Raw genomic sequence first — 22,111 nt, 5'->3', positions numbered from 1 at the left:
ATCGCTCTGGTTGAATGGGCTCCTACGGCCGGGCAAGGGTCGGTTTGCCAACCAGTGACAGTGCATAATGCAGCCGGAGAGCCATCTGGAAATGGAAGCCTTCGAGAGAGCCTTCCCTTGGTTCACAGGTCCAAAGTTCACAAACAGCTGTGATGTCTTCCGAAAACTTTGTTCGGTCAACGTAGAAATTAAGAGCTCTAGCTACATCCAGCGAGTGCAAAGTCCTCTCGGCTGGCAACGGAAAAAAAACTTAACCAGTCGATGAGACCACCAGGACGGCCGTCCTGTAGTTCTGGTGCATCGGGAGATCGCTGCCAGATTAATCTTGATGGAAGTGTGAGCTAGTCCAGCTTTGGCCAGCAACAGTAGGTATGGTAGCACTTGAGGTGCCGTAATCCGTAGAGGGTTGATATTCTGTGCACGGCACCAGACAGAGAACCTCTTCCACTTATGTCCGTAGCACTTGATAGTTGAGGACGCCCTGGCCTTTGCAAGAACCTCTCTGCAGTCAGCCGGGATATCGTACCCTCCAAACTCTAGTGCTGCAGGAGCCAGGCCTGCAAGTTCAGCGACTCTGGGTCGTGATGAAGAATGGCACCTCCATCTCTGGAGAGATCTGCGTCTGTCGACAGCTTGCCTGGTGGGGACGCTGACAAGTCCAGAAGGTCCGGGAACCAGATCTGTCTCGGCCACGCCAGTGCGACGAGGATCATCCTGCACCAGGACCTCTTGAGCTGGCTGATGAGTCAAAGCAGCAGCGGAGGAAACGCATACAGGAACAGGCCGTCCCAGTGGAACGAGAAAGCATGGCCCATGCTCCTCGGCTGGGGAAACCTGCTGGCGAACCTCTGGTACTGGAGTTCGTCGCCGTCACAAAAAGGTCGATCTGGGGTTTGCCGCATCGTTGGAAGAGCTGATCCACTTGATCATGGTGTAGTTCCTACTCGTGGCACGAGCGCAGCTCCCTGCTGAGTGAGTCGGCGATGTTGTTTATTCCTGCCAGATGGTAGTGAACCAGAAACGTCCCCTGGGCGACGTCCCAGTGCCACAGATCCTGGGCTCCCTTTGATAGGGCTGGGGATCTGGTGCCTCCCTGCTTCCGGATGTAGAATATCGTGGTGGTGTTGTCGGTGAAGATACCCATTACCTTGCCCTTGAGGGACGGGAGGAACAACTTGAGAGCCTAGAACACGGCGCAGAGCTCCAAGATGTTGATGTGGAGAGACCTCTCCTCCGGGAGCCAAAGGCCTCTTGCATGGAGATCTCCGGTGTGCGCACCCGATCCCTCCAGGGAGGCGTCAGTCATCACCGTCTCCTGATGTGCCGGGGTCTGGAAGTCTGCCCGCCGTGAGGTGTGCACGGGTGCCCCACCATTGAATCGCCTGATGGAAAACCTCTAGCGGTATCTTGTCTTCGAAGCTGCCCGTCGCTTGCATCCAGCAGGCATCGAACTCCTATAGATGACTCATCCGTAGCCTGCACAGGCGCACTAGGTAGATGCATGAAGACATCATTCCGAGGAGGGACTTAATGGATCTCACCCTGGCCACCTCCGTGGCTCGCAAGTGCTGCACCTTGCCTAAGATGGCCTTCGTCCTTTCCTCCGACAGACGCCAATCGTTCCACTGTATCGATCTTTGCTCCCAGAAACAGTGCCACCTGCGACGAACCAGATGGGATTTCGGGTAGATGGAGAAACCCAGCTCTGTGAGTAAGCGGACTGTCTTCGCTGTGTGCTTGACGGCGAGTTCTCTTGTCCTTGCACGGATGAGCCAGTCGTCCAGGTAGGGGTAGACGTGGATCCCCTGCAGGCGCAGCCGCGCTGCCACTGGTGCTAGGCACTTGGTGAACACCCCGGGTGCCGACTTCAATCCGAATGACAGAGCTCTGAATTGGTAGTGGTGTCCTTGAACTACGAATCTGAGGAACTTTCGGTGTCCTTTTAGGATGGGGAAGTAAGCATCCTCCAAGTCCGACGATAGGAAGTCGCCCTCCTCCAGCTGTCCCAGCACGTGTTGGAGAGTGACTATCCTCAACTTCTGTGCCTTGATGTATTTGTTCAACCGACGTAGGTCCAGGATGGGGCACCAACCGCCTGTCTACTTTCTGACGAGGAAGTATCTTGAGTATACTCCGGAGCCACGGAGCCTCTTGGGGACGAGCTCGATGGCACCCTTGAGCATCGCCTTTACCTCCAAAAGCAGTTGAGGGACGTGATTTTCCTTCCTGGCCACGTGAAGAATGCAGGGACACTTTTGGAATTCGATAGAGCGCCTGTGGGCTAGGGCATCCAGCACCCAACGGTCGGTGGAGATGGACTCGCACGCCGACGAACTTCGCCAGCTGGCCTCCCACTGGGAGCTTCGGCGGGGGCCCGACGCTACGGCCGGTTCAATCTTGCTTGGAGGCAGCCTTTGCCTCCTTAGCGACGAGATCCTCCTCGTTTGCCGCAACCTCTGTAGGCCTCCTGGGACGAGGAGCAGGCCGTCTGGTGGTACATAGATGAACCACCGCCTGATCCCTTGGAGGCCCCCTGCCTGCCTCCAGCGCTCCGAAAGGGCTGTCGTTGCTGAAGGACTCCCAGGGCTCAGGCCGTCAGTCAGCCTTGATGGCCTGCAGCGTCTCATCCACCGTTTTCCCAAAAGAGGTTGTTGCTGTCGAACGTATGTCCAACACCCTGGTCTGCACGTCCTGACGGAAGTCTGTCGCCTTGAGCCATCCTCGTTGAAGGCAAACACTGTTGCCTAACTGGCAAAACCCAGTGTCGGCAATGTCCGTTGCCATCATTATGGCATGGTCCAACGCCACCTCACCTTCCTGCAGAATCTCTAGGGCCTCCGCCCTCTTGTCGTCTGGTAGGAAGTCCATTAGGGGAGCTATCTTGTACCATAGCTCCCTGTCGTAACGGGCCACAATCGCTAAGGCGTTGGTTGCTTTAATTGTCATCGCCGCCGAGATGACCGGTCGCCCCATGGCTTCCAATTTCTTTCCCTCACCGTCAGGTGGGGAAGTGGAGGTTGAAGCCGTCGCCCCAGCCGCCTTCCTCTTGGCTGCCGCCGAGGCGACCGAATTCGGCATCGGCTGAGCCCTGAGGCACAAGGGGGGAGCGTCGGGGACCCAGTACTTCTCGTACCGGTCCCTCTTAGCAGGCGTCTTGGACTGATTCTTCAGGACCGCAAGTCCCTTGACCCAGATAGAGTAACGGTACCGCGAGGACCGTCTCTCTTGGCCTGTCGCCGTTGATGGAGGAAACCTTCCTTCTGTTCCTCAGGGCTGAGCTGGAAGAGCTCAGATGCCCTGGCGATCATGGAGTGAAAAGAGCCAATTTCATCGGGTGGGGAAGACCGAGGGGGTGGTGATGGAAGGTCCATCCCGTCGTCACCACCGTCATCATGTCCGTGTCATCCCTGGGATCTGGGGGGGGGGGGGGGGGGGGGGGGATGAAGGGCGGGAGGATGAACTCTCCTCTGCTTGCTCGGAGGGCTTCCCGACGGGCTCGGTTCCAGATCGTCCGCTGGGGTTCATGGTAATCTCGTCCTTATCTCCGTGCATAAGGTTTGGATTGCCATAAAAATGGCCGCCGAGTTGTCCTGAGGCCCACTGGGGCCTCGTCGGCACCACCGTCACTATCTACGACCACCTCTTCGGGATCTCTCCCGTGGGATCGTACCTTCTCGAACCACTTGAGGCTCTTCACAGCTTCCACCAGCTCCTCCTCAAAGGCTGAATCCGTGTCCGTAATCCCCCCTTTTTCCACCAGGGTCTTGTCGATGGGCTGGAAAGACGATTCCCTCCGTGGTGGCAGGGAAACTCTGGGCCCCGAGGTCGCCTCCACAGGCTTCGCCAGGGTTGCCGCAACTCCCTCGATAGAGGCCTTAGCCGGGTGAATCAAGGCCTTCGCCACCTCGGACACGCTAGAGGCCTTCACCTGAGGGGAGAGGGGGGTCACCGCCTCGCTCCCACTCGGCTGAATCCTTCAAGATCGACCGGGGCCTCTCCAGAAGCTTACCCGGGTTCTCCAAATTCCTCTTCCCCGAACCAGAGCGGTGGCTCGTGGTTGATGGTACCGGGGAAGGTGCGCCCTGCCTGGCAGCCCAAGAGCCCGACCATTCGGCGCTCCCGATGCCTGCGGACTCGCTGTGCTTAGCCTTCTGTTGGGCTCCTGTCGCCGGGGTGCCCCCACAGGACTTAGAAGACCGCTCAGACCTTTTCTTCTCACCTGCTGGGCCCTTCTCCAGCCAGCTGGCGAGGCTGGAACGACTATCCCTCATGGTCCGTTCCGATAGGTTCTTGCAGAACGCACAGTCCTTCTCCATGTGCGTCTTGTCCTCATGAATAGAGCGGTCTAGAATGCTCGTCCTTGAAAACCTTCTGTAACCCGCATCCAGGGCAGTTCCTGAACAGCTTGGATCCGGGCGTCGAGCTACCCTTGTCCTGGGCCGCGTCAATGGTAGGCCTCAGATCTTCTGGAATACTCGACCGAAAACTTCACCCTTGAGGGGCGTAGGAAATTCCGAAATGAGTCCCCGTTGATCGGAAGAAATGGTGGAGCTTGAGGCTCGATTTAAGACAAAAATTAGAAAATCTCCTTGAAAAAGCGTGAAAACGTAGCAAAAGCGTGAGTTATAGCACCAGGACACCCAACACATGAACGTGCGGTAAAAATCGGAGGATGGCTGTCGGAGGATGGCTGCCAGAGGAGGGGCTTAGGGAGAGGGCAGTCATTGGCTTGGGTGCAGTATGACCCAGAGATCAGTGATTGGTTACTACTAAGAAAGACAGATCAGAAACGAAACTGATACTGATTTTTTCTTTACCGAGGATTCCCAGCCTGACGGGGAATATTCATGAGCATGTGAATCCATGCCAGACCCCGTGCTGGAGAACGAAACCACTGCCACCAGCCATTCAGTGAGGAAAGGGCAACATAAGGAATCCATTACTCACTGTAATCTTATTTCTGATGCTTGTATCTGCTTAGATTCACATGCTGTACATAGGCCGACAGAGGGGAAGCTGCGGAGTATTACAGTTTACAAAACTCGAAAAGGGTCGTCGACAGGGCGTGCCAGTAATATCCCCTAGTGTGACGTCCACTGTAGCAAGGATCCCCCACGCTTTAAATGAGCCTCTAGGCAGGGGATACTAAGTAACCCCTCCAGCACTCTAAGATAGCATTGTAACGTGCTAGACACAGCACACCAAGTCAATTTCACTTTACTGCTCTGAGAAACAGTAGTTCATCCCAGAGAAGGTATTTAAACCTTGGGAAATCTGAAAGACTTCCCTGTGTCTCTGCACTGAAGGTGCTTTGAGACACAATGTAAAAGGATGCCTATGGAGTTTGTCAGACAACATAACCAAAAAAAGAAAAACAGCAAACACATTGAATTTAAAATTTCAAAGTCCCAAAGTTTAGCAAATGAGCTGTAGGTCTCTAAGGTGGGAGGAATGGGCACATTTCTTTGAATTCTCCCCAACTGTGTGAAAAGGGGTAAATACATTCTCAATGTCCTACCCCGCTCTCCCTACTGTGGGCCCAAGGCTGAAGGATCCATCGATGGGAATCTTAGACGTTGTCTTCTTCACCGCTGTCTGAGGTGAAAGCAAGATAGGAAGAGTAGCTAACTCCAATTTGATAACACCGTGAAATAGCACCCCTGTACGCTGGCTGAAAAAAAATGGAGGGACCTCAACGCTTGAAGTAACCATGGGTACAGTGGATGTCAAACTAGGGATAGTATTACTGGCACGCCCTGTCGCCATCCCTTTTCGAATTTCACAACAGCCTTTAAATAGCTAATAGAAAAAAAAGGTATCCAATGCCAACCATTTAAGTTTGTCACCAACTATAAATGTTACAAAAGCAGTGGGGGAAAGGTGTTCCAATGTAGCCACTCAGCACGCCATAAGGTGTGTGCTGATCCCACAAAAAGAAAAGGTAAGATAAAACTAACAAAATTGTTGTTAAAACTACTGTTAATGATAGTAATATGATCAGTAAGGGAAGCCCAAGGGACTCCCCTGCACATAGGGTGGTGTGCTGCAACAATTACACATGGCTGTAGTGAAATACATGGAGGAAAGCAGGACTATTAAAAGTAAAATAAAAACACAGTAGCAGAAAAAATAGGGTTCCCATCTCAGAGCAAAAAGGAGGAGTGAGTGGTAAGAGGTTCCACCCACTCAGGAGAGTAAAGCAAAAAGTGACAGAGGTAGGTAGGTTTGCCCAGTTTATTCTGGTAAAAAAAAATCCCAGGAGTTACGGTTGCAAGAAGAATGCCGGTTGTGTTAAGGAGCTGTGTGCAACCTCTTGTCGTGGACCAAGGCAGCAGGCGGTCTCAGGGACTGTCACTGATGCATGGTGATAGCATGTCACAGATATCGCAGTTAAAGAAAGCCTCCTTGGATGCTAAGACAACGAACTCTTGCAGTAAGGCTACTTTCAGGATATGCTGAAGATCCCTCATGCATTCCGAGATGGGACCGTGGAACAGCAATGCATCCTCCTCTCGATTAGTCTTGCAACTCACAACTCATAATCTGGGGGCGATTGTTGACCTTCCTTCTCATGCTGCCCCCCTTGCCAAATCATCCCACCATCAACTTTAATATCTATAAGGCTTGGCCCTTCCCATCTATCCACGCCACAAACCTCATCTCTACAATGTTTTTCTCCTAGCTCAAATATTGCTCAGCCTTACTTATTTTTCTCCCATTTTACCGTCTTACTCCTTTATGCTTCATTTTCAAATCGGCTATTCGCACAATGCTTGCTCTGCCTCCAGCTGGCAGAGCAAAGACTAAGATTAAGCCATACACATTTGAAGGATTGGCAACAAAAAATAAATTTGTAAAAAAAAAAAAGCATACAATAAGACCTTACCACAATTGCAGGTTGAGGTTTATGTCCAACAGAAGACAACGTTATTCTCTTTTTGTTTATCATAACTGGCACAGTTTTACTGAACTTTATAGCAGCTATGGCAGCTTCTCTGAAGCTCATTTCCAAGTAAGCCTAGAATAGAGAAGAGAATGCAACTGAAGCGCAAACATTAAAAAGTTCACTATGACACATTCATGTAAAATTTGTAATACATGGCAGCTGGCAAGAGATGCCTAAAGGATTACAAATTTGTATTAAAGGCTAGTTGCAACATCACTACGAGTTACTACACATTACTTTTCAGTTGTAACACCACCATATCTGCTGTTAGAGCGAGCAGATTTCAAGTTTTCATAGCAGCACTTAATGTTCTTGCAAAACTGTTTTCTATGACACTTACAAGGAACAAGTTACTTACCTGTAACTGTTCTCCAGCATGGTTCTAGCATGGATTCAAATGCTCATGAATATTCCCTGTCAGGCTGGGAATTCCCGGTAAAGAAAAATTTGTTTCGTTTCTGAACTGTCTTTCTCCTAAAAATCAATCACTGGTTTCTGGGTCATACTTCCCCTAGCCAATGAGTGCCCTCTACCTAAGCCCCTCCTTTGGCAGCCATCTTCAGATTTGGTAGCATGTAAAGTGGCAGTAGGACCAAGAGAAGACAACAATCATAGGAAATGGATCAGTGGAATGGGATGACGCTGGTTAGATTCAATACATATCAAATTTTATTCAGAAACTCATCGCATGACAAATCATCTTGCTGTCAAAATTTCATAAAATATCATAAATCAATTCATACCTTCATACGTATCCACATACAAAAACACATTCAAGCATACTTGAATAAAACACCCTAGTGTAATTATAAAATCCATTCATATTATTCCGAATATTTTCGGTTAACATCTCCTATAGTGACCCAGTCCATAGTATCAGGTGTCATTATATAGCTGGTATCAAATGTCACCAGGTATCCCTCACAGAGACAACGCCGACGCGTGTTTCAGTCAGAGCCTTTCTTCAGGACATCAGGCAACAAGCAAATACTCGACCCTGTTCTCCACGTATATGGGCCAGTAATAAATCCCCAAGTTCCAACTTGCGGGACGGTGAGTCAGGACAGCCAAAATGAATCCTCCACTGGCGTCAATATCTATGTTGAGCAAACAACGTTGCTGGTAGAAACTCCTCATACAATGCGACCCAGGAAATACCTAGGGTCCACGTAAAAATACGCAGGGTAATTTTATCACAGGATCCACCGCAGCACTTAACGGGCTGCACAGCTCCGTGTGTTATGGGGACTCCTTTCTTCGCGCGGCACCCGACTTCAACAAAGTGACATCAATGCGGCGCATTTTTACGTGGACCCTAGGTATTTCCTGGGTCGCATTGTATGAGAGGAGTTTCTACCAGCAACTTTGTGTTTGCTCAACATAAATATTGACGCCAGTGGAGGATTCATTTCCGCTGTCCTGACTCACCATGTCGCAAGTTGGAACTTGGGGATTTATTACTGGCCCATATACGTGAAGAACAGGGCGGAGTATTTGCTCGTTGCCCGACGTCCTATAGAAGGTCTCTGACCGAAACACGTGTCGACGTTGTCTCTGAGAGGGATACCTGGTGAAATTTGATACCAGCTATATAATGACACCATATACTATGGACTGGGTCACTATAGGAGATGTTAACCGAAAATATTCGGAATAATATGAATTGATGTTATGATTACACTAGGGTGTTTTATTCATGTATGTTTGAATGTGTTTTTGTATGTGGATACGTATGAAGGTATGAATTGATTTATGATCTTATGACATTTTATGACAGCAAGATGATTTGTCATGCGATGAGTTTCTGAATAAAATTGGATATGTATTGAATCTAACAGAGCGTCATCCCATTCCACTGATCCATTTCCTATGATTGTTGTATACTCTACCTGAAGGATCAGGTTTTTTTGTTAAAAATCAAATTTTATTGGCATTTAATGGTAACAAGAGGCTTCTACAGCGTATCAACTTTTGGGCAAATGCCCATCATAACTTTACAATCCAACCATACATCCCTTGAAAATGTCCACCCTCCCCCCAAACCCCATAGTTCAAGGCAGGGGACGGAATGTCCGAAACACTTCCTAGAACAACTCCGACCGGGCTAATGGCCGTCCGTGGTTAAACCGACTCCTCAAAAAGAAAACTAAGGCATAGTGTTATTGCTACGAATGGTTTCGGGCCGGGTTTGGAGAAACCGTGATTCACAGGGCCTTTCCTCTGTGTGGCCGAAAGCCTCCATAAATTGTAGCCAGTCCATCTCTATCTGGGCGCTGAAGCCCTGCGTAGCTGCTGTGAGTCTTTCCATGAAGTAGATATCTTTGGCCACAGCTACCCACTCACCTTTCGGGGGGAGGCCGGTCCTTTTCCATGTTCTAGCCCGAGCTGCCAGGAGTAACGAGTGCGTCAGGTCAGGCAGTTTCTCCCAAAGCTCCTCCCTCAGATGAAGCCAAACATTATCAGGATTGGATCTTGTGGGTAAACCCCTCCCGCCTCCCTTAACCAGCTCAGGACCTCAGACCAGAAGGCTTGGACCTTCGTGCACGACCACCACATATGCCAGTAATCGGCTTTTTCCCCCCGCATCCGTGCCAGCACTCTGGGACAATGTTCGGGAACATCCTTGAGAGGATGATCGGGTCGTACTGCCATCTATGCAGGAGTTTGACAGTATGTGTTTTATATTGGCAGGAGATGGAGGTCTTAAACGCCCTGCTGCAAATGCGCCCCCATAGCCCGTCCCCCACTCCACAACCCAGGTCCCTCTCCCATTTCCTTCTGAGGCTTTTGGTCATTCCCTCCCGGGGAATCATAAAGGCTCCGTAGAGGAGGGAGATTAGTCCTTTCATTTCTACGTGGGAGTCTAGGACTTTTTCGACCGGGGTGAGCTTTCTTTGTATGCAGGGCTTTAGTTTGGGTTGCATTAGGACACCCTTGAGACGCAGGTATAAGAGTGGGGAGAGGGTGCCAATTCCCAAGGCCTCCTCAAGTTCCTGTATGAGAATGAAGGAGTCCTCCCACACCAGCTGACTGACTCTGGCCAGACCAGCCTCGAACCAGGGCTGGTAGTGTTCCTGACCTGGGATTTGCTCTAGGACTGGTGTGGACCAGATGTGGCTCAGGGGCGAGGGCCAGGTCACCTTTTCTCCAATTCCCTTTCCTGCAAGTGCTTTCCACATGGCCCCAAGGATGGGGTGGTCCCCAATTCTTTTGGGTAGTTTTTTCAGGGGGACCCATAACCATTCTCCCACGGTGACTGGGTGTAGGTAGGAATTTGCAAGAAAAACCCATTGTTTATTGGGGTCCTCCCTAAGGCGTGGGGCCAGGGCCCAAAGCTGAGCTGCTCTATGGCATGTTCGCAGGTCTGGGAGGGCTAAGCCCCCTATATCCTTGGGGAGTGTGAGGGTCTTGTATCCTATTCTGGGTCTTTGGCCCTGCCATATAAATTTTGTTATTCGTCTTTTGGCTTCGCTAAGGTAAGATTCTGGGGCCTACAAGGGGAGCATCTGGAAGACAACACCCTGGGTAGAAGGTTCATTTTTCTGGCATTAATCCTTCCTATCCATGAGATCTGTCCCTTCGCCCGGCCCTCCATGTCCCTGAAGAGTTTGTCAAACAGAGGGGGGGGGGGGTAGTTTGCCTGGCTCAGGTCTTCGGTTGGTCTTACTATATTGATCCCCAGATACTTTATACCCTCGGGGCAGACCTGGAGGCCCAGTGGGATCAACTCGGCTAGGTTCCTCTCTGCATCAGGAGCAAAAGGGAAGACCATGGACTTGCTCACGTTTACCCTGAAGCCCGAGAAACAGCCAAATTGTTCTATGACCTGCAGGGCGGCCGGGACCGATCTCGTGGGTTCCCTCAAGTGTAGCAGAAGGTCATCCACGTAAAGGCCCAGTTTGAACGTGCGGCCTCCTATCTCTACACCTCTCACCAACTGGGAGCCTCTGATGCTTTCCGCCAAAATCACCATGGTCATTGCGAACAGGAGGGGGGAGAGGGCACAGCCCTGTCTTGTCCCTCTCTGTAGGGCGAAACTACGTGACAGGTGGCCATTGACTGACTGGCAGAAGGGGCCATGTATATGGCTTTAATGGCCTGTCTAATCCCCACCCCAAAGCCCAGTTTCTCCAAAACCCTGTGCAGGAATCTCCAGTCCACCCGGTCGAAAGCCTTTTCGGAGTCGATGGACACCAGAACCGGGTTGTCACCCTTCCGTGCCACCTCCCTCATGACGTGGAGGGTTGCAGAGGGTATCCGCCCCCTACCTCCCCTGTATGAAGCCCACCTGGTCCGAGTGGATCAGCTCTGGCATGTGGCCATCTATCCTCGTGGCAATAATCCTGGTGAATAGCTTTGCATCTACATTAAGGAGAGAGATCGGTCTGTAGGACCGACAGTCTGCTGGGTCCTTCCCCTCCTTTGGGATCACAGTGATCAATGCTTTACCAAATGATGGGGGTGCCCTCCCTGTGGTCATGATGTTGGAGAATAATCTTGTCAGGAATCCTGCTAGGTGGCCCGACAATGCCTTGTAGAAGCCCGCCATGTACTCATCCTCCCCCGGGGCCCTTCCAAGCTTGAGGCCTGATATTGCCTCGAGTACCTCCTCTTCGGTTATTGGAGCATCCAGGGCCTCCGCCTCCAGGGCTCGTGGGGAGGGCGACCCCACCGAGGTATGCGTCAAGCATTTCCTTCTCTGCTTCCTTCGCCGCTCCCATACAGGGTTTCATAGAAGCCGGCAAAGCTCTCGGCTATGCCTTTGGGCTCTGAAGTTTCCTCCTCTTCCAAACACCCGACTCTGGACACCCACCTCTCTGCCCGTTAGCCACGGAGTTTAGCCGCTAACATGGCATCTGCCTCATCTCCTTTTTCGTAATATCTTTGAGGTAAGTGTTGGAATCCTGCCACAATCCTGCCCATCTCCAATTCCCTCAGGTCCTGCCTTTTCCCCTCTTGCAATGCCCAGGTCTCTCGCTCTCTCCTCCTCCCCCTTCCCTTCAAACCTTCCCAGTGTAAGAATCTCTGACCTAAGTCTATGAGCGACAAGCATCCTCTCCTTTTTTTGGAGGCCCCCTCGCTGATCAGCCTGCCCCTCCAGGTTGCCTTCGCCGCCTCCCGTACTATCCCATGGTCAACTTCTCCAGTATCAGTTAGTTCGAAGTATTCTCTAATCGCCTCCATCATCTCTTTAAAGACCGCATCCCTTAGGAGGAAGTCATTACATCTCCACAGGGAGTTCCTAGGTTTTAGGCCCGAGATGCTAATGTCAGACCAGACAAGGTCGTGGTCTGACCAGCTGACTGGGCGGATCTCTGAGGCCTCTATTCTGCTCATGTGCTGGTGTCCAGTAAAGAGGTAATCAATCCTGGTTCTTGTTCCATGGGCGGCTGAGTAGAAGGTGTATCCCCTCTCCGTTGGGTGGAGCTCTCTCCATATGTCCACTAGACCCTTCTCCCACATTATATCCCGAAGCCCTCCATAAGGTTGTGCCCCCCGCCACCCGGTGGGATGGCCTCACCACTATGGTCCAACTCCCTGTCAGCCCACATGTTGAGATCCTCCCCTCCCCTCCCCTCCCCGCCCCCCCCTCCCCTCCCCTCCCCTCCCTGCCCCCCCTCCCCCGAGGAGGAGCCCTTCCGCTCTAGTCAACACCTCCGCAAGGGCTTCTTGGATAAATCCCAGCTGCCCTACGTTGGCACAATATATGGCTGCTAGGGTGATTTGCGAGTTGTGCAAGTTGCCTGACACTACCATGGCTCTCCAGTCTTCCTGCTCCCATCGGGATACCTCTCAGTTTATGATTCCTATGCAGGATGATTCCGACAACCCCTTCTTAACCTGACCGGATGCCCAGAAGGTCTGGCCCACGTGGGATCCCGGGATCGCCCTCTTCCCACTTCACCGTTCTAGTTTCCTGGACAAAAAGAATATTGGTTCTCGTGTTTTTCATTTCCCTCCCCAGGAGTGCGTGCTTTGTCAGGGAGTTGAGCCCCTTGACGTTGAGGGAGCCTATTCTAAGGGACTCGGCCCGGCCCTTTCTCTCATTTTGTGTCATTAGTTCTATGCCTTGCCATCATCTTTTCCCCGGTCATGAGGAGATTGTCCTGTTCCCGTGTTAAGCTTGGTTCAGTCTGGGCCCGCGGGCCTCTAACTACCTCACCATCCCTTCCCCCCCCTCCCAGATCAGGAGGCCTGCCAACGGGCAAGCCAACAGGGCGAGAGAGTGTCCGTACCTCACGGGGTTCTCGAACTCTGTGTCCCCGGCCGGGATTGCAAAACTGGTTTCCCTGTATTTTCCGGTCAATAGTCCTTGTTCACCTGGTCTTCCCCAGCCTCCGACGTGTGTGTGTTAGGTTTTCTGAATTTTCTCCTGCCCTTTGTCGTCTTCTTCGTGAACCAAGGGCCCTCGGGTTGTCTCCGGGGATCAAGCTCCCTTTGTGTACCTCCTTCTTTCCCTCCCACTGGGGAGTCGCTCTTGAGCACTTGTGTGGCTTCTTTGCCGCTGATCACCCTGTAGTCTACAGCAGCTCACTCAGAGAGGGCGAACGACCACCTACATCTTATGTCCTGGCTGGTGAGCCACTGAGTGAGCGGGCGACAATCCCTCCTGCGGGCGAGCGGGAGGGACGAGAGATCTTGGTAAATCCTAACTGTGTCCCCTTCAAAGATGAAGCTCTCGAGCCTCTTCGCCTTCTCCAGGACCTCTTTTTTTCTCTGTACCGAAGGAAGCGCACCACTATCGACCTCGTGCCCCTCCTGCAACCCCTACACCTCGATGCGCCCTCTTCAGCTGGACCACCACCCCCCCTCCCCTCCAAGGCAAAGAGTTGGTTGATCAGTCATTGAACCTTCCTTCCCACATCGGCCGCTGTCTCCTCTCTGCTGGGTGACGCCCATTATACGCAAGTTATTTAGGCGTTCTCTATTTTCCAAGTCATCCATCTTCAAGGTTATGTCCTCGTCTCATTTCAAGATCCGTCAATCTCGCCTCATATTTCATATCCAACAGGTCTGTTTGGATGTGCTTATTTTCCATTCCCTCCAGTTTTTCTTCCAAAGTTTCCACTCTCCCCCTGAGGTACACTATAGAGGCCTGTATGTCGGTGCGAATGGCCTTAATTTCCTGAAGGATGTCCTTGAGGTCCTCCTTTGTTAATGGTGTGGGGGCGGGTCGCTGCCTGAAGGCATGGTGGCACTGCGGGCCTCTCGGGTCTGAAGCTGTTTGTGGACGGCGAAAGGATTGCCCGAGTGATTGAGGGCCTCTCCAGGATGTCGCTCTTCGTTGGTGACCTATGGTGCTATGCCTCTACGAGGCCGGCCCGTGGTGCTCTCAGCGTGTGGTGGTCACGTTATATGGAGACGGGACGTCGAGCATGTAGGCCTCGACTTGGTGCTGGGGAGGGCCTACGGGGCCCCCAGGTTTTTAGGGCTTAGGCCCACTTCGTTTTGGGGGCCTCTGCTGTGGTGGCAGGGGGGGAAGACAGCGTGGAAGCTTGAGCCGCCCTGCTCCGTTCCTTTTCCGACTGTTTTTGGGAGGGGGGTTGTGTCCGGGGGGTGGGGGGCGCACATTTCTTCAAATGTCCCCTTCACCACCTCTTTTCCGTGTACTTAGGGAGGCTGGGGTTCCGGGCCCGTATTCCTCCTCCCGCTAGGGTGGCCACAATGCTGTGTCTCGTTAAGCCGCCTCGCCCCCGGTTAGGCTTGAGGGGACGGGTGTCCGCTTCGTGTCGTAGTCTCAAGTCCTTGGAGCGTAGGCATCGGGCCCAGGCTGTTTCGTGGGCGAGGTCTCTGTTCTGGACTGCGAGTCCTCACAGGTCTGTGCGCGGGGTAGCAGGGACTCTCCCTCTCCGCTCGACTTCTGAGCACCCTCGTACATGGGGGGGGGGGGGGTCGCTCCCTGTCGCCGGGCCTTCGACGGGCAGCGCTGGTCCTGCTACGGCACTTGCCACGGGCACCAGGACCTCGCCACCCGCTCCGGGTCTCCTGGCGTATACTGTGCGTGTAGGGGGGCCACCCACTGTCCGGGTCGCGCCCCGGTCTCTGGAGGGGAGGCGGCAGTGTGGCCAGATGGTGTGCGCGTGGGGCCACGCTCGTCGCCAGTCCACTGGTAGCTCGTCGTCTTTGGTGGTCTTGAGGGGGGGGGGGCTGGCCCCTTGGCCTCGGGCGGTGCTGAATCCGGGCCCTTGATCGGGGGAGATCGCCCCGGGTGCTGGTCCTCTGTTCTCAATGCGAAAATCCCGGCCGGGGATTCAAAAGGGCCCACTAGGCCCCATAAGGCAGGAGGAGCGCGAGCCTCACACGACTTGCATGCTCGGCACCCCCTGGCGGTCTCAGGATCAGGGTTTTTGAGTGCAGGTCTACCCCTTTATTTACTTTTTGGACCAAGAGAAGAGCCGCAGATGGTTAAGCGGGATGGTTTGCATGAGAATCCATGCCAGACCCTTGCTGGAAAACAGTTACAGGTAAGTAACTTGTTCCTTCTTCAGCATGGAGTCTGGCATGGATTCACATGCTCATGAATAAAGAATACATAGCAGTACACACGCACAACCACAAGAGGTGGCAAGGCTCAACATTAAGCATTTCAACATCTCAACATTAAGCAACTCTTACCTCCTCACCAGGCTCACTTTCAAGCAAACAGGTTGCGCAGCACTGCTTGGTCAACTCTGGACTCCGTCCTGGAATCCCGGTCGACGCAGTAGAATCTCTCAGGTCGAATGGGCTTGGACCATGGTTCACATGATCAAAGTTCACAAACAGCTGTGATGTCTTCCAAAAACACTGCGTTCCACGTAGAATTTCAGTGCTCTAGCCACATCCAGCGAGTACAAAGTCCTCTCAGCCGGCGACGAAGTGAAGAAAACAGGTAACACCAAGGGCTTGTTGAGATGGAAGTCCGACGGCACCTTGGGCATGAAGGAGGGGTGCATCCGCAGCACGACCCTCGTTTCGTGGAATGTTAACTACGGAGGCTTACAGGAGAGGGCCTGGATCTCTCCCACTCGTCCTGCGGAGGTGATGGCAACAAGAAACGCCATCTTCCACGATAGGCATTTCAGCAGTGCCAAATGCAAAGGCTCGAACGGAGGACCCATGAACTTAGTGAGCACCACATTGTGCTCCCACGCCGGGGCCTTCACTGGCGGTAACAAGTGGAAAAGTCCTTTCATGAACTCGTTGACCAGGCAGTGCGACCACAGCGACGACCACCCCAGAGTTCTGGTGTAGCGGGAGATAGCCGCAAGATGAATCTTGATGGAAGCGTGCGCCAGCCCCGCCTTGGCCAGCGACAGCAAGTACGGCAGCACCTGAGGGGCCATACTCCGTAGAGGGTTTATCTTCTGTGCACGGCACCAGGCAACCTCTTCCATTTATGCCTGTAGCATTTCAGTGTAGATTACACCCTGGCCCTAGCGAGCACTTCCTTGCAGTCCGCCGGGATATCGTACCCTCCCAACTCACGCTGCAGGAGCCAGGCCTGCAGGTTCAGAGCCCGAGTCGTGGTGCAGAATTGCGCCCCCTTCTCTGGCAAGAAGATCTGCGTCCGCTGGACGCTTGACTGGAGGGGACGTTGGCATGTCCAGAAGGTCTGGGTACCATATCTGCCTCGGCCACGCCGGTGGGGTGAGGATCATCCTGCACTGAGACCGTCTGAGTTGACTAATGAGTCGCAAAATCAACAGCAATGGCGGGAACGCATAGGGGAACATGCCATCCCAGGGGAAGGAGAATGCATCCTCCATGTTTACCGACTGGGAAACCTGCAGGCGAACCTCCGACACTTGGTGTTTGTTGCCGTTGAAACAGTAGGTCCACCTGATCCTGCCGAAGGTCCCACTCGTGGCAAGAGTGCAGCTCCCTGCTGAGTGAGGCGGCGACAGTGTTCTTCACTCCTGACAGATGAAAGGGTACCAGGAACATCCTCTGGCCGACGGCCCAGTGGCATAGATCCTGCGCTTCCTTGGAGGGCCGGGGATCTGGTGCCCCCCCTGCTTCCGGATGTAGAACATTGAGGTGGTGTTGTCGGTGAAGACCAGCACCACCTGCTCTTGCGGGACAGAAGAATTGATTTGAGGGCCCAATACACTGCCCATAGCTCCAGGACGTTGATGCAATGACTTCTCCAGTCGCCAAAGGCCTCTTGCATGGAGATTTCCAGTGTGCGCGCCCCATCCCTCCAGGGAGGCGTCCGTCTTCACAGTCTGCTTATGTGCTAGGGTCTAGAAGACTGCCCCTGCTGCTAGATGCGCGCGGACGCCCCACCACCGACGACGGAATGTCTCGTTGAGGGCAATCTTGTCCTCAAAGCTTCCAGATACTTGGATCCAACCGTGGTGGGTCAACGTCCCACTCCCCCTTGGCCTTTTCCAGAAGCTTACCCGGGTGGTCCGACTTAGTTTTCTTCGCTGAGCTCCAGCTCAGCGAAGCCCTACCTGGCTGCCGCAGAGCCCGTACTAACAGCGCTCCTGGTGGCCGCAGACTCGCTATGCTTTGCCATCTGTTTGGCCCCGGTCGCCACAGCGCCCTCAAAGGTCTTAGAAGACTGCTCAGATTTCCTCTTGGGCCGTATGACCCAGAGACCAGTGATTGGTTGTTAGGAGAAAGACAGTTCAGAAGTGAAGCTGAAACAGATTCTCTTTACCGAGGATTCCAAGCCCGACGGGGAATGAGCATGTGAATCCATGCCAGACAAATATTAATTCATAAGAAAATGTCTATGGTAGTATTCAGATGTATTTTGGTATGTAGATCCAAAACTCTTAGCATCAGTCTATACTACTCATGGAACCTTCATAGAGTGGCAAAGCAGTCAGGTTCATCATAAGCGGGAGATGTGGGCTGTAGGTAAGGGCACTGAACCCAGTTAATGCAATTCAAAGAAAACATAAAAGTATATGAAATACATTATATTTGCACGAGAGATGTTTAATACTTCGCACATTAAACCAAAACACATAAAATTACTTGAAGTTTTCAAAGGCCACTGCTTAGTTTGTAGTTTATTGTGGCTACAATGGTTACAGCTTTTAACACCAATGATAGTTTCACCGTATTATCTGCAATAACGTACACTCGCGCACAAAGATATACAGAAATTGTATTTAGTTAGCAAAACCACAAGTGTCTTTTTGGAAGGAAAACAGTCAAACAATATCAGGGCTTAAAGTTCTAGAGGCAGTGTCAGCGCAAGTTAACACTTTTAAACTCCAATTCGCAACCCTAGCTAAACAGCAGTTCATATAGGGCTCAAAGTCTTTAGAAGCATCATAACAGCAAAAGTTCCTGAGGATGCCTTTCAGTCTCTAGGTAAGGATACTAGAAGAATAACAGTGGAGACCAAGTTAAGACTTGCAAAAAGGGACGGAAGTAGCAGCTTGGGTTTGAGGTAAGTGTGGACACCCTGACACCACTACGTGCACAACAGCATTCTGGAGTGACTTCTTGGATCAAGGTAAGCAATACCCTTTCTCCCCACAGTACCTTAGGTTTGAAGAATTGTCTGTTGCTGGTTTCTACTGATGTGGCAGACCTCCGGATTGCTTGGTCTGGTGACGAAAGGCAGGATAATGGACAGGATCACAGCAGCCGTCTTGAAGGAGCACCTCTGGCACGGCTTTCATCAGCTTCTCTGGTCAGTATTCGTTTTTGGTGCCTTCTGTCAAACCAACAAAGGACACGATCCGCCTGGTCAATCTTCCTCGATTCCTGCACTCTGGTGAGGAGACATTGACAAGTCGGATGGAGTCTCTGGAGGTTCACCTGGAGCTCAAAAAAACAGATTTGGCAAGACGATGCACTACAATTGGGTCAGAAGTCTCCTGATATTCGTGGTCCGCAGCTCTAAAAGTCACAGGACCTCAGGAGATGGCTCAGATTGTTCTTAGTCTCAAGAGTGTTTGTTCCCACCAGTCAATGAGGGGGGGGGGGGGGGGGGGGGGAAGAGACCTCTGTTGCATAGAAAACTGGGTCAGGACATCAGTGGTTGCTTCACGGTTTTGAAAAAGGTCTTCAGGTGTCTCTGGTCATCTTCGGTTACTTCAGTTTCCAGTGATCAACTTGCCTTTTCACCTCAGGAATCTCACCCTCTATTCAGTTTCAGCACACTCCTCTGCAATCACTCAGCAGTTTACAGAAAGAGGTGGGTGGCTGTCCAATCGGGACAGCCAGACCCCCAGTGGGAGCTGGTTCCATTCAGGCAGGCAAAGGACAGGGGAGTGAAAAACTTCTCCCCCCTTCTTCCTGCCTACCCAGACACACTGGAGCCTAGGTAGGGACACCCAAGGATTCCTGCCAAAGGCAAACCATGCACAGACCCTCCCCATCCCAGAATGGTAGAAGGGCTAACAAAGAACAACCACGCTAGAAATGGCAAAAAAGGAACCACAATGTTAGTACATAGGTCACCGACACTATTGTGCACAACAGACTGAATAAAGTCTGCGATAAAACACAATAGTTGGTAGAACACGTCCTCTGCCACCAGCCATAACAAGACGGTTGTCTATATGACTAAAAAGTCACATGCACAAAGAGAAGGGGGATACCAAGTAACCACTTGGCACTCCACATGTGGTGGTGTGTGCCTATCTCAGAAGAACAAGTTACTTTCTTACCTGGTAACGTTCTTTCGATGGGATGGTCCGACGACGTATTCCATATCTATGACATGTAATCACCACAGCTGTGCTGCTTCGGAAACTTTTTTCGGCGTCTGCGTCGATGCACCGTCGTCGAGGACCTCCTCCGACGTCCTCCGTCATCCGATGTGATTAGGACGCACGACGCCCGTAGCCTCAGTTGTAGTTTTTTCCCCCCAGAACGTGTGACATTAGTCAACTGCCAGTCAGACACAAAGCCTTGCGGAACGTAAGCTGCAATCGCAAAAGAAATTCTGCAGCGGGGAAGGCAGGGCGTGAGCGATATGGAATACGTCGTAGGACCATCCCATCGAAAGAACGTTACCAGGTAAGAAATTATCTTGTTCTTCGAGGGGATTGGGTCCTCCGACGTATTCCATATCTATGACAGACTCCCAAAGCAGTACCAGAGCAAGGAGGAGGGAAAGAATTTAGAATCAAAATTTAGAATAGCCAATCAAATAGAGCAAAGGACCGCCTTGCCAAAGGCCAGATCCTGTCCTCGGATGGAATCGAGGGAATAGTGACGTACAAATGTATGTACTGAAGCCCAGGTGGCTGCATCACAGATGTTGCGAATAGGAACACCCCTCTGCAGGGCAGTAGATGCAGCCATACCCCTGGTAGAATGGGCCTGCAAGCCAGCCGGTGGGTCCTTACCCGCCAAGCGGTAACACTCCGAGATGGCCAAAATAATCCAGCGAGACAGTCTGTTTCGACACAGCTTGCCCCAAACGCTTTCCAGCGTAACCAATAAAGAGTTGATCGTCCACTTACCCGGGACATGCGTGAAACAAAAGCTTAAAGCTCTCCTAGGATCAAGCCTATGGAGCCTCTCCTCTTCCTTACCAGGATGCGGAGGAGGATAGAATGCCTGAAGAACAACCTTCTGGGCCAAATGAAATTCCGTCACTACCTTCGGAAGAAAAGGACGAACTCTAAGGACAACCCTGCCCTTGTGAAATACAGTGAAAGGTGGCTTAACTGAAAGTACCTGTAACTCACTCACTCTGCGAGCGGAAGTAACCGCAACAAAGGGCCCCAAAGGGCAAGAATGTAAAGGCTCAAACGGAACACCCATAAGAAACGTAAGAACAAGGTTTAAATCCCAACCGGGCACCAGGAAAGGTGACGAGGGAACATATTAGTGAGCCCTTTCAGAAACTGTGAAATTAAAGGGATTTTAAAGTAAGAACACTCTTCAGACGAGCGCTTAAAGATGGACAGCGCCGCCAGGTAACCTTTAATGGTACCCACTTGCAAGCCCCTGTGGGCCAAAGAAAGCAAAAAGGACAGAACCATGGGGATGTCACATGCAAAAGGATCCACATTCTGAACTCAGCACCAGTCACAGAACTTACGGCAACGTTATAGACACTTTGTTGCTGGCCTTCGGGCCGAATGCAACACCTCCATCACGTCTTCAGGGAGGTCCCAATCCTTATACCTCAACCTTTCAGAAGCCAAGCGTGAAGGTTGAGGGATCTGACCTCTGGATGGAGAACCTGACCCACCCTCCCGTGAGAGCAGATCGTCTCGGTAGGGAAGACGACGTGGAGGGCAGATGGGCAAGTCGAGAAGGTCCGGGTACCACGTCCTCCGAGCCCACGCCAGAGCAATGAGAATCATCCGGGAACCGAACTTCCGTAACCTCTGCAGCACTTGCGGGATGACGGGGACTGGAGGAAACGCGTACAGCAGCGGGAATGACCACGAACGCGTCTCCTAAGGCTCCTTTTGGAGGAAATTCCCGCGAGCAAAACCTTTCGCACTTCCAGTTGACACTGGAGGCGAAGAGATCCACTTGAGGGGTCCCCCAAAGGGCGAAGATCTCCAGGAGAATCTCCTGAGCCAACTCCCACTTGTGAGAGATCGTGCTCTGCTTGCTCAGAGCGCCCGCCGTCACGTTTTAGTCTCCGGCCAGATGAACTGCCGACATCAAAACTTCCTGCTGGATGGCCCAGAACTCGAGCTGCATCGCCTCCCTGCACAGAGGAAGTGACCCTGCCCCCCCCCCTTTTTTTTGTTGAGGTAGTGCATGGCCACTGTGTTGTCCGTCAGGATCAGGACACTCTTTCCTCGCACAGTCGGCAGAAAAGCCTTCAGGGCTAGCCTGACGGCCCTCAGCTCCAACAGATTGACATGGTGTCTGGACTCCGACGGAGACCAACAACCACTGTCTGTCAACCAGTTGGCATGAGCTCCCCATCCCGTGAGGGATGCATCCGTCACGATCGTCACCTCCGGCCAGGGAAGCCAAAATGGAGCCCCCTTCATCAAGTTGCCTTCGACGGCCCACCACAGAAAGTCCCGGGCGACTGAGGGCGGCACCTGAACCGGGTCCGACATCCTGCCGGAGGACTGCGACCATTGCGTCTTGAGTGCCCACTGCAAAGATCTCATCCGCAGGTGAGCCTCTGGCACCAGAAGAATGCAGGATGCCATGAGGCCGAGCAACCTCAAGAAGTCGAACGCTGGGAGCGACTGGGCATGCTGAAACTTGTGCACCATCTGCTGAATG

At 52.3% G+C, this 22,111-nt stretch overlaps 1 protein-coding gene across 2 annotated transcripts in view; it reads right to left on the bottom strand.

Moving 5' to 3' along the window:
• Window positions 1-22,111, bottom strand: part of ZNF638 (zinc finger protein 638) — an 846,814-nt gene that overhangs the window by 631,040 nt on the left and 193,663 nt on the right. For both annotated transcript variants that reach the window (XM_069632287.1, XM_069632288.1), the window contains one exon: window positions 6,887-7,018. In XM_069632287.1, coding sequence (XP_069488388.1) covers window positions 6,887-7,018 — 132 coding nt within the window. The remainder of the gene's footprint in view (window positions 1-6,886; window positions 7,019-22,111) is intronic.

The sequence above is a fragment of the Ambystoma mexicanum genome, chromosome 6q, assembly GCF_040938575.1.
Source record: "Ambystoma mexicanum isolate Mex_15411 chromosome 6q, UKY_AmexF1_1, whole genome shotgun sequence".
NCBI classification, from domain to species: Eukaryota; Metazoa; Chordata; class Amphibia; order Caudata; family Ambystomatidae; genus Ambystoma; species Ambystoma mexicanum.
The sequence above is the reverse complement of the archived record's forward strand: the minus strand, read 5'-3'. Positions and strand labels throughout refer to the sequence as shown.